The 12,287-nt window shown below is 36.3% G+C and overlaps 1 protein-coding gene across 2 annotated transcripts in view; it reads right to left on the bottom strand.

Moving 5' to 3' along the window:
• The window catches only part of SOX5 (SRY-box transcription factor 5), a 399,062-nt gene that overhangs the window by 193,182 nt on the left and 193,593 nt on the right, over nucleotides 1–12,287 (bottom strand). For both annotated transcript variants that reach the window (XM_073788966.1, XM_019936434.3), the window contains exon 6: nucleotides 9,798–9,866. In XM_073788966.1, the coding sequence (XP_073645067.1) occupies nucleotides 9,798–9,866 (69 nt within the window). The remainder of the gene's footprint in view (nucleotides 1–9,797; nucleotides 9,867–12,287) is intronic.

Raw genomic sequence — 12,287 nt, 5'->3', positions numbered from 1 at the left:
GCCTGTAAATTACATAAAAATTTACCAACTCTTGAGTAGAAATTAGTACTCTGGCTAGAGAGCTCTTCGAAGGAAACTTGCCCTGTGCTAGGCACGTCTGGAATGTATGTCTTGACTCATGATATAATTACTCTTCGTAGAATTAATTCATTTTATGTTAACACTGTTAATTTCACTGGCATCTAATTTTCTACCTATTTGTCAACTCTCTTCAAAGATAGGAGACAGAAATTCTTTCTAAAGACTCTGTGAGCACTTCCTGCTACCACATTTATTTACCACACTAACTGTATAAATTAAGGTGAAATAAAAGAAGTTCATTTAGGCCAACATATTGACTTTTGACCTATATTCTCCAAACCTGTTATTGATAACTTGCTTTGTTTTGTTTCCCACTATTTGATAATTACATTCCCAGGTTTCATCTAAGCACTGATGGATTCTGCTTTGTTAACTGGTAAGATATGAACTGTAGAGCCTCAGTGAAGAACAACGTTCAGCTTTTTCCACAGGTAATGATGTTTAGTAAAGGTGGCAAAGCCATGGGAAATGCTGCTCTCGGTCTGCTTTCCGGGCCAGTCTCAGTGATTCCATAATGACCACACTGGATTAAATGAAACCAGGGTTCACTTCAAAACTCATACTGCAAAGATTGGAGAAAGAAAAAACACAGAAACGGCACAGAAACTGGATGACAGAAAAAGGAAAACAACATGAAAGACTGAGATTCCACATAAAAAAATGAGGAAAAGGAAATGACCTCCTTCCTTGAAATGCATTGTTTATGTCTTTACTGAGGAGCCCAAGTCAGGATGAATGAATTACAGAACCAGGATTACAGCTTCCAAAAACTGTTGTGAACGTCACTTCAACAGAATCATCAACTATAGCTGTTATTTCAACTAGGGTCTCAATAATGATACTAAAAAGTTTAAAATATCAAGGTCATTGTCTAAAATTATATATAAACTCATACTGTTTGACAAATTTAACAAAAAGGGGAAAACGATGGTGAAATTCTCCATATCTACGTCCCTTGTCCCCACTATTTTCCCACCAGAGAAACTAAAAAATATATTCTATGTTATACAGATCTTAGAACTGCATATTTTGGTTTTGGAGCTTCGAGCTTCACCTTCACCTTTCATCATCTTTATGAGGACTCCTTTGTTCCCAGATACTGTTTACTGTTCTGAATATTTTCTCCTATTTAAAAAGAAAGAATTTTTTTTAAATGATGTTCTGATTTACATTTCCAAGATAGACTGACCATGTGCATATATCTCAGTTCTTTCTGGAGACATCATTAAAACAATAAAAACAAATAATTTATAAGCCTATGTCACATAAGATAATTAAGAATAAAAGGCATGCACAGGCAAGAAATATGACCAAAGTTCTGGAAGATGAAAAGCAATTGTAGAGTGTTAGCTGATGAAAGTGGGTGAAACAGACTAGAGTATACACGCAGGGGGTTAAGTGAAAACAGGGCTTAATTTTTACTCAGAATCACCAGAAAGTCTTAGGACTTGGAATACTAGATATGAGAGAGAACAGGAGTTTAAGACCTGGGTTGAAAACAGTAGTATTATTTGAAAGTGGCTCTCGTCTTCTCCCCCAGCTACATCACACCCACTTCAACAGAAACTGAATAGTCTAAGGAAATTTACGATAGCTAGCGCATGATCATTGGAATCCCAGAACAAAGACCTTTCTGTACCCATATACAGGATTCATGTTATGTATGGCCAGCTTCCTGTTCTCGCTAAAGCAGTGCCCACCTGTTGATAAGTGTCATTCATAGTCAGAGCTCCCAGTCTACTTGTTCTTATCTCATTCTTAAATCTGGATGGGTAACCAATCATTTTCTAATTCCAGTAGAACTTCAAGCTGAAAGAGTAACATCAAGATAAACAAGGAGGTGAAAATGAGAGAAAAGATAATTTAAGGAAGTGAGAATTTAATTTTTTTTGGTAACACCCTCAAACATGTATACCCTGAGATATTCAAGGAGAAATGATCCATTAAACAATAGGATAACCTGAAAAAAGAATTAGAGAAAAGAAGTTGCTCATGGAAATTAAAAAGGTAATTTCTCAAAGATCCAATTAAAAAATTTAGGAGATAAAAGTTTAGGCAATCCCCTAAAAATAAGAACCAAGAAACAGAAACAAAAAATATGAACATTAGGAAACATAGTTACTAACCCAGAAAATACAATGTCTGCCTAATAGGAGATCCAGAAAGAACTGAAAAATAAAGGATAAAATGGTCAAGAAAAAAAAGACAAGATAATTTTCCAGAGCAAAAGAACATAACTTTAGAACAAAAGATTCATGGTGCTTACAAAATAATAAATGAAAAATATCAGAATATATGCTGATACTTTTCATTTATTGTGAAATGCCGCAGTAAACAGAAGATACTAAAAGGCTTCAGAAAGCAAAAATATTGGTCACACCAACAAAAACATCAGATCAACATCATATTTCTCACAGATGCGAGAAGATGATGAATCGATGGATTTGAAATAGAAGGGAAATGACTTCCAACTTACAATTTTATTTGCAGCCAAATTATCAATCAAGTAGAGGGGTAAAAAGGAGCCCCTCCTTTTTTTTTCTAGGAAGTTTCTTGATGTGATTCTGGAGCAAAACAAGGAGATAAAGCAAGGAGGATAATATAGGACCTAGTGATTCTCTCGACCCTGGAGAACCATAAAGGGACATCCTAGAATGTCGGCAGGACTAACTAAACCAAATGAAAGCAGAAGAACAGAGGACTAGGGAGAAGGTGTCAAGGAAGGTCGGATTGTGGAGATCTGGTTTATTCTTGAGAATTTACGGAGATAATAAGGCAACTAATATGAGGAAGAAAGACTAATGAAAAGTCAGTTGGAAAGTTCAAACCTACACAGAAATGAAATACGGAGCACCTTATTTAGACTATGCAGGAAAAATATATAGACATATTGTAACCTAAAAATCATCTACTGATTTTCAGTTTTTAGGATTAACCAACAGGTAAAGCACAACAGCTATGTGTGTATGTGTATATTTACACATACATATATACACACATGTATTATATATATTTAGAGTAAACACACAGATAACAGAAATTGGCAGCTGTGTGTGACAGAAGAGAGATGTCATCCTCATCCGGCAAGGCAAGTGTTAAGAGACACTATTTATAGTTGATTGAGAAAAGAGGTGTAAGTTAACTATTTAAAGTTTAAGAATATCTATTGGAAGGACTTAAATGACTTATGTCATTATATTACAGGTGAGGGAGGGGTATAGGGGAGGGTGCTGGACTGGCAATACCAGAATTAATTTCCAGTTTCCAAGTTAATGATATTTAAAGTTGATAAGTCAGAAACGGCACTATAATGATATTTGATATACAGAAGTATAATAAATACTAGAAGGCTATTAAAGAAAAACAGATTTTAAGGAAATCTTTTCTGAGTGAAAAGATTGGGCACAGTACAGAGGACTGGGCTCGGATGGTTGCTTTCATTATTCTCTTGTACTCTTTTAGCCATCAGGTATGTGTTATATCAATACAAATTTAAAAATATATATGCATATCAATCTATCTGTATCTCTATCTACAAAAGCAGGTTTGTCCAGACAGAGAAATCATATGAATGGCTGAAATTCTATCATTAGGTAATCACCAGGAGACGTACGTAAAGAAAAAACAATGCTTAAAGGATTTTAAAGTGGCTCCCTCTGAGTAAAAGGACAGACCTGCAGTTATCATCACCGCTCTTTTAGGAGAGGACACCCATCTTCTCAATAGGAAGTTCTCCTTCCAGAAAGTACAAGGAAGAGAGGAAAGTCATTTCGAAAGCTGGTACTTTGTATCTCCATATTTTCTCCTCTAATAATCTATCTGAATGTCAAGAACTATATCCTCCCAGTGGTGGTATATTGTATTTCATACAGAAAAACATTAGTCGGAGCTCAAGGAGTTAATGCATTTCCTTCTTAGGTTGAAATGCTACCTTAATTATATGGTGTTTATTCTTGGCATTTCCAGTTTCCTAAAGAGACAAGGTTACTTTGCAATCTCTTTGTGCTCATGTATATGTGTGGGGTCTTGTTGAGGGGGGTAAAATGCTTCCGACTTACCACACTCAGAGAAAGAAATCATAAATCAGCAGGTCAGTCAGGTACTATTATTTCACCTTTAACGTTATTATGTTTCCAATGCAATATTTCAATGGATTTCCTTCTGCATAATAATTTATCAAGAATTACCAAAACTCTTAATGAGCTCAGAGAACTTTGGCTCCAATAAAATGAAACCTTTATCACAAATTGGTTGAGCCCATGACTGCAACGTAATCATTCAACTGTATATAAGTCAAGATGTATTTTTACTTCGTAGGAATAAGTTCCCAGGGAAAGAAAACTCATTTTAAAACTTTGGCCATGAAGCCTTAAATGGCAGAATATTGGTGAAATAAAAATGACCAAGACTTGGGGAACTTGGAATCCAGCCATGGTTCCACAAGCAACAACTTATGTGACCTTGGGAAAATCTTCTAACCTTACTTGGTTTCACTTTACAAATGTCAAAATGAGAGATAGGTCTAAATAAAGGCTTTCTAAAAATCTGCCGTAGTTCTAAAATCATATAAATTTGGAAGAGTGAACTTACACTTTTCAGTGGCTACTGCCATGTAGGTTATATATTTTTTTCCTAGAAATTCTCCTCTATGGAAATATTCATTAAATTGTCCATCATCAGAAAAACAGAAAAAAGTTTTTCAAATGACTTAGGCAAAAACTTTTACCATTGTGTGCTCATTACATGCCAGGGATGATGCCATTTAATCCTCAGACTAACCAGGTGTGACTTAGGTACTATAATTCCCATTTAATAGATGGGAATAATGAAACTCAGAAGGACTGAGCAATTTTCTCAAGATCACATAGCAGATGAGGTACAAAGATGCAGAAACTGAACATGAGTATGTCTAAATCCATAGAACCTGCTCTCTATCTTTTTGTTTAACCATTGAATACACTTAAGTTTCATACAGTTAAATATAATCCTGTAACACCTAAAGAATCAAGCTCTCTCCTACATACTACAGAATATACACTGCACAACTAAGAATACAAAGGAACAGAGATTTGTCCTTTGCTTAATCCTTAGCTCCAGACAGAATCAGTGACCCAAAGCTACTATTAGTCCTGCATGTGCTTACCTTATGAATCAGAAACAATGACAGGGGGTTATTAAATACCAATTCTTTGCCCCCAAGAGAACACAATGAACGATAGTTGGAAAAGTTTGTCAGAAGAGGGAATGCAACAAATATGTAGCATCTCTTATGACAGTTTAAACACTGAGCTTCCAGTATGGGAATCATGAAATTATGCATTTGAAAAGAAGTACAATATCTTTAAATTCGCCCTTAAAAATATTTAAGTCAATTTCATATTAGAGCATGTTGTTGGACTGACCCTCTAAGATGCTAATAAGAACTTTAAATTCCATTAAGTATTATTGAAAAAGGGTAAGAAATTTAAAACTAGGACATGCTTCCCCTGGCCCCCCCAAACACACACCCAAAGCTACAGAAACAGTGTCCTATACAAAGCTTCAAGACAAAAAGAGAACTTGAGTCTTCAGGAACATTCAGTTTGTTGCCATGATGGACGCTGAATAGAGGTCACTCATTCATTTACTTTAAAAGGTTTTGGTAACAGTGAATCAGGTCAAGATGAACCACTCGTCTAGGATTGTTACTGGAAACATAAACCATCTAACAGTATTAGAAACAGGCTGACTTATTATAAAAAAGTCAGGAAATAAAACTGCTGAAGATGGGCACTATAGCACAAGCAATAGAGTAAAAGAAAAAAAAAAGATTACCCTCAAAAAATCTAGAAGGGTATTTTTCTCTGAAATATTTACAAATTTCATCTTACGTATTAATGTGCATTAAAAGTTAGCTAGATACAGTAAGTAAAAGTGCAAAGATGTTCTTTTTTTTAAGGACAATAAACAAAAACATTAAAGAAAAATATTGCTGAATAGTAGAAAAGGAAGACTAAACCTTCTTAGTGTTCCTAAAATTAAGGGTCTCATAAAGAAAGAGACAAATTCTTGAGGGAAGATGGGATGTTTCTGATATTATGCATGATTTTATTTGTAGAATGAACTGATTCATGATCTTGTAAAGAATGACAGAAAATTCTCTTAATTCTTCTTTTAATCCTCATGAGTTATGTGAATAAACTTGGAAGAAGGCTATAACTCTATAAAGTCTTTATAAAGAAATAATGTAGATTGAGTTTTCAATCCAATTAGAATCATGCAATTTTAGAGCCAAGGTTGCTTTTTAAAGAGATAAGAACAGTTCATAAAGAATTGACCCTAAGTAATTAAATAAACTGGCTAATTTGCCAATTCCTATGGCTTTTTTCTCTTTCAACAAATAACTGCAGAGTAAAACTTACCACCGTTCTTTTCATCTGGAGTTGAAAGAAAATAGAATTAACAGGTCAAGAGAAATTTTAAGTAACCTGGGTCATTAGAATATGTGAATGTCTGTTCATACACACACGTACAAACTTGTTCATATGTTTTTAAACTTGAATGAAATATACTTCGAATGGAATAAAGATGACTAAATTAACCTCTCCTTTAAAGAGAGGAAAGAATGAGGAAAATGTTAGGGGACATCACCCTCCTGTCATTTAACACAGCTATCAAGTGTGAAAATTCATTCTGCTCTCTTACCTATCAATCTAATCCATCTCACAGATCTGCTTAGACCATCTAACGTATTGCATAACTTTCCCAATATCTGAACCAAGTTAACGTCTTGTGTATTTATAGCTGAAAGAAAAATTTTAAATGTAGCCCTAACTGTGGGCTAGTAACACTGCAGTCCACTATTATATCAAGAGAGGAACTAGAATGCATTGTTTTCTAAGGTCCAAAGGAACAATGGCACAAAACATCTAAAAAATGCAATCAGGATGAATAACGTAAGTGGAATGTTTTTTTCTACAAGGTCTTAAGGCTCCATATTTAAGAAAGAAAAAAAAGTAGATCAAATTCAAAACACACTATATATTTTCAGATATCAAAGAAAATTTAATCTATGGTAAATTCTTATGTGAGCATTGATTACATATTGACAAAAATTCATTTCATAATAATATTTGTTATACATTTAATTTGCCTTCTACTATAGCAGATTTGATTTTTAATCTTCTCCCTCCTTATCCTATGCTGACAAAGAAAAGGAGGAAGTAGAAAGAAGAAAAGGGAGAGAAAAAATTCTATAGAGGAAATATGGTTAAAGATTTATGTGGGGACCAAAAAGGATCTCTTCTATGTTTTTAATCTTCTGTTTCTACATATGTCCCTACATCAGTGCTTCCCATATCTCTCAATAGACTAATTTAAATATATTGTGATTTTCATAACTATTAAGTGTTTGTTAGACAGCTCCAAATTAACAATTTATAAAATATACTTTAGAATATACTTTAGAACTATGATTTCAGTTAATGAATATACTAGAAGCTGTGAAAATTAATTCCTTTCAGACTGTCACTCTTGCTCGGTATTTATTTTTTGCCTGAAACATTCCCAGGCTTTTTTTTTAAATAATAGCGTGATGGGTTTTGACTCCGTCGTTATCATTTATCTGTACTAACACTAGAAAAGAGGACAAATACACAGATATGGTATCTCAGCATCTTTTAATGTTTCCCCCAAATTACTGTCAGTGTGACATTATTTCCTTTAGGGACTACTGGCTTTTTTTTGGTCTACCCTGTGAACTAGTGGAGGCCAGCAGCATAACATTTTGATCAAATAGAAATTCTAAGCTTTTAAAATTCTCATACTCAGCAAAATTTCAACTAACAGTCAGAAAACTTTGCTTCTGATCCTGGTTCTACCTATAACTAGTCATGTGATCTTGGGCAAGTTATTAAACTTGGCTCCAGCTCGCTGGCATACAGTTTCTATAGTCATGTCATTTCTAGAATAGTTTAAGGTACTTCAGTTAAAAAATGCTCTGCCTTATAAAGTACAATGCTCCATGCTCTGGAGCAAGAAATCCTCCAATTTCAACATTTTGCTATTATGACAGAGCTTTAAATCCACATTATGAATGCAGTGGTCATAACTGTGGAATAATTGCAAAACAAGTAAGTACTGAAGGTGTTGCACAATTTATATGGTCAGAAAACACAGCTGACTGAGCCTTCTACATATTTATAATACGGGTTTACACACATTTTTGCAATTCTATTTAACAAAAGACTATCTCAATCTCATAAAAATTATAAACACTTAAAACCATTGGTACCCTCATCAAATCACAGTGAAACGAAGTGACTTGCAAAGGACCACACCACTCACTATGGAATTGTATCTGATTTTTAAAGAGAAATTGCCATAATAATTCTATTATCTTTGGTTTTCAATAATCAAAAACATTTTAAGTGTAGATAACCTCGTACCATCAACTAAAATTACATTCAAAGGCAGCAGGCTTAGGCTAAACATGAAACCCGAAAAACAGTTTTAAACCATTGAATGAACAACCACACTCCAGATACGGACAGACAGATAATATCACATTAGAAATATGCTGTTCGCAATTAAGGAAGGCACGGAGTCTTGGATGGAACGTTTCACTGATGTTTCTCTGTCTCACTGAAACTGTGCTCATTAAAATCTCAGGTAGAATAAGAATGAGTAAACCTTGACTGGGCTATATAACCCACAGTAAAGAAATTAAGTGTAGCTGACCCAGTTAGATAAAATGGGATAAACTTTTTTGGCAAATAAGTCTAAACATGATAAACATGTGGATGAAATAATTTTGACATGTTTGCTTCTGTCATTTATATTTACACTTAATAAAATATATTGGATTCTCAAGATACAGCTTCAAGAGAATGATGAATTTCTCCCCAGATAAGCTGACTGCAAAACTAACAGTTGATTTCCGATGGATGATGTCCCGTAAGGTTGGAGTCATTGCTCCATGAACTAGTGTCCTCTTCTTGCTAGTCATAGCAAGTATGTATTGAGTACTTACTATGTGCCTTGACACTATGCTAAAGCTCTCCATCCATGATTTCATTAAATCCTCCTAAATACTCTACGAAATGAGTGCTTTCAGAAAGGGAATTTTCAGAAAAGGAAACAAATTTTGGCAAAACGCATGCCACAAGCAAGTGGTAGAGACAGGCTATCCCTGGCAGCTTTGCTTCTCATCATTGCAAATTTCCACAGAAGAAAAATATGGAGGTTATAGAGCCCTCAGTCTTCGTTTCTCCACTCAGTATGAAGGGTGAAATTCGACTTGAACACCAAATCGTTACCCTCCCTCACTTCCACCTTGATCACACGTGGCTCTCGAGCCTACTGTAAAAAGTTCTCCCTGCCACCGACGTCTAACTGAAAACCTTTCTGCTTTGGTTCCCCTGCACCTTCCCCATTAAGAACATTTCCAGGCACATATTAAACATTAAAGAATAGAGAAAATGAAACATTTCTCTACAATAATTTCCTTTCCGTGTAGGATAAAAATTACCATCAGCTTGCCTCCCCTAAAACATCGCGACACAGTCGGGCCTGTGACAGAGCCACCGTGTGCAAGATTCTCATGGCACGTGGGTGACACGTCATGATCAGGCTGAAAGTAACTTTTATTCTGGAGCTCATTTCAGTCAGGTCACCTGAAAATGAGAAACAAAATCTATTTCTTAATTGGAAGTCCGTATGAAATTATGATTTCTGACCTGGATCTGTTGCTGAAGCAAATTGATTTTGTGTTGTTGCTGCAGAAGCTGCTGCTGTTGTCTTGCAATCTGCGGAGAAATGGCACATGAAAAATTTAAGAGTATATTACAGTCCCAGGGGGAAATTACCAATGTTCTGTGTCTCAAAGTTTGATGTGACACTGATTAAGCTTATGAAGATAGATGTGCCTGCGCCCCTACAGGACCAGCAATTCATCCTTAAGTAGGATCAGACAAGATATTTAGACTTAGGAACAGTTATGCTTCTTTTGGAAAACGAAGCTTAAGACACAACAACAGTGGTCCAATCCAGTGTGAAATGCTGGAGTTTCCAAAATCCCTCTTCCTGGCAGTATGTTAAGGAGGTACTACCTCTGACGTGTTCAGCCCTTGGAAAAGAAAGAGAATATTTCACAAACAGGAGGGTGTGTGCCAAAGAGTTCAGAGCAGGACAAGGTACTGTAAGATGCTCTATTCCTTAGTGAGGTTCTGGTATGCTTTTGTGTCTTGGTAAACACTGTCATTTCTGCCTCTCACAAACTGACTGCCGAGTCCTCAACGCATTCAATTCTGGTCTCTACTAACAGGATTCTTAATAAAGTCACCAGTCACTTCCAATTTTTTAAATTCTGAAGTGTTTTCTCGTCCTCACTGCTTGACTTTTCATCAGAATTCAATACTCAAGCGCTTTCCCTTGATCCTGAACTTTCTCCCTTGGCTTCTATGACATCACATTTTCCCTGTTTTGCTCCTACCTCTGAGTCTGATGCTTCTCAGTTACTGTCAATGGCTCTCTCCCGTCACACAATGTTGTAGGCTCACTTTAGACTCTATTCCTTTCCCTCTATACCTACATCCACACGTACGCCAAGTGATCACAAATTTGTTTCTCTAGCCTGGATCTTTGCTTTAAGCTTTAGACCCATTTATCCAACAACATTCTCAAAGGCACTACAAATTCCACAGATTCAAAACTAAACTCAGGAATTAGCCCTCAGTGTGTTCATCCTAAGTGTTAAGCCAGACGAGCACAACTGCCCCCTGTTTTTCACTCTCATAACATCCTCTACCTACTTGATACTATACCACATGCTATGATGTTATATTTATTTTTGTTTTTGCTTTAATTAACAGGTTTCTGTCTCCTAGGTAGAAATTCATAAATACGGTGAAGTTAGGGGTCACGTAGATTTTGCTCTCACCATTTGCGCAAAGCCTGAAGCAAAAAGAGTACAGAGTGAACACTTGATGAAGACTGCATGAGTGAAGAGACAAGAAGGAAATTCTAAACACTTCATGAGATGGGGCAGGAAACCTTCTCACAAGAATGTAACTTCTCATGAAACTTATAGCTGCCTTACAAATACGCTCTAATTCTTATTCTCAATGCTATGGTCACTATCGTTTTCATTAGGAAAGTATATCCCTTAACCTCTGTATCAGAAAGCAAAAAATTCAGGAAAAAATTTATGCAGAGTCCATTACTATGAATGAAAGTAAAGAACCTATATGATGAGGTTGGATCTACATGGCTGCACAATGAACTTTTTATTTCTCCTATGTACGCTGGTACAATTATAATTATTTTAATGCTTTTGTTTTATCTTAGGAATACAGCCTAAAGAAATTCCTTTTTCTCTCTTTGAAGAAAAGGAAAGGAAAAGGTAGAAAACGAAATACCACTCTCTTCCTTAAGTCCAGTTCTTTCCTCCCACATATCAATATTTCAGCTGATATTTAAATCCTTTTATAAGTGCCTTAAGATTTTATTAAGAAACTAACCACCTCATAGCCCTCCACACTTCCTCCTGTTCTAAGTCACTGCTGCCTCTTGCCTGGATTGCTGTGATAGCGTCCTATCTTCTCTTTCTGCCTCTGCCCTCGCTCCCTGCAGCCTACTATAAACCAGCACCAAGAGAGATCCTTTTAAAATATAAGTTGTGTTGTGTTATTCCTCTTTTCAAAACCCTCTGTCTCGCTCAGAGTAAAAGCCAGTTTCCATATGATGCCTGCAAGGCCCTGTATGAGCTGGCCTCCTGCTATCTCTCTGACGTCATCTCTCTCTCTTCCCTTTGCCACTCCACTTTCCTGTCTGTTGAACACACCGAGGGTACTCCTATTTCCTGAGGGCACTCCTGCCTCTGGGCCTTTGCACTTGCTTTCCCCTCCATCTGGAACACTCTTTTCCTAGATAACTGCATTGGTCACTCCCTCACCTCCTACAAGTCTCTGCTCAGCTGTTACCCTATCAATGAGGCCTTCCCTGAGCAGTCTTCTTTTCTTTTTTTTTTGGCTGCGTTTGGTCTTCATTGCTGCACTTGGGCTTTCTCTAGTTGTGGCGAGCAGGGGCTACCCTTTGTTGCAGTGCGTGGGCTGGCTTCTCATTGCGGTGGCTTCTCTTGTTGCAGAGCATGGGCTCTAGGCATGCGGGCTTCAGTAGTTGTGGCACACAGGCTTAGTTGTTCCGCAGCATGTGGGATCTTCCTGGAC

Source organism: Tursiops truncatus, chromosome 11, assembly GCF_011762595.2.
Source record: "Tursiops truncatus isolate mTurTru1 chromosome 11, mTurTru1.mat.Y, whole genome shotgun sequence".
NCBI classification, from domain to species: domain Eukaryota; kingdom Metazoa; phylum Chordata; class Mammalia; order Artiodactyla; family Delphinidae; genus Tursiops; species Tursiops truncatus.
Note: the sequence above shows the minus strand (reverse complement) of the source record. Positions and strands in the feature narration are given on the sequence as shown.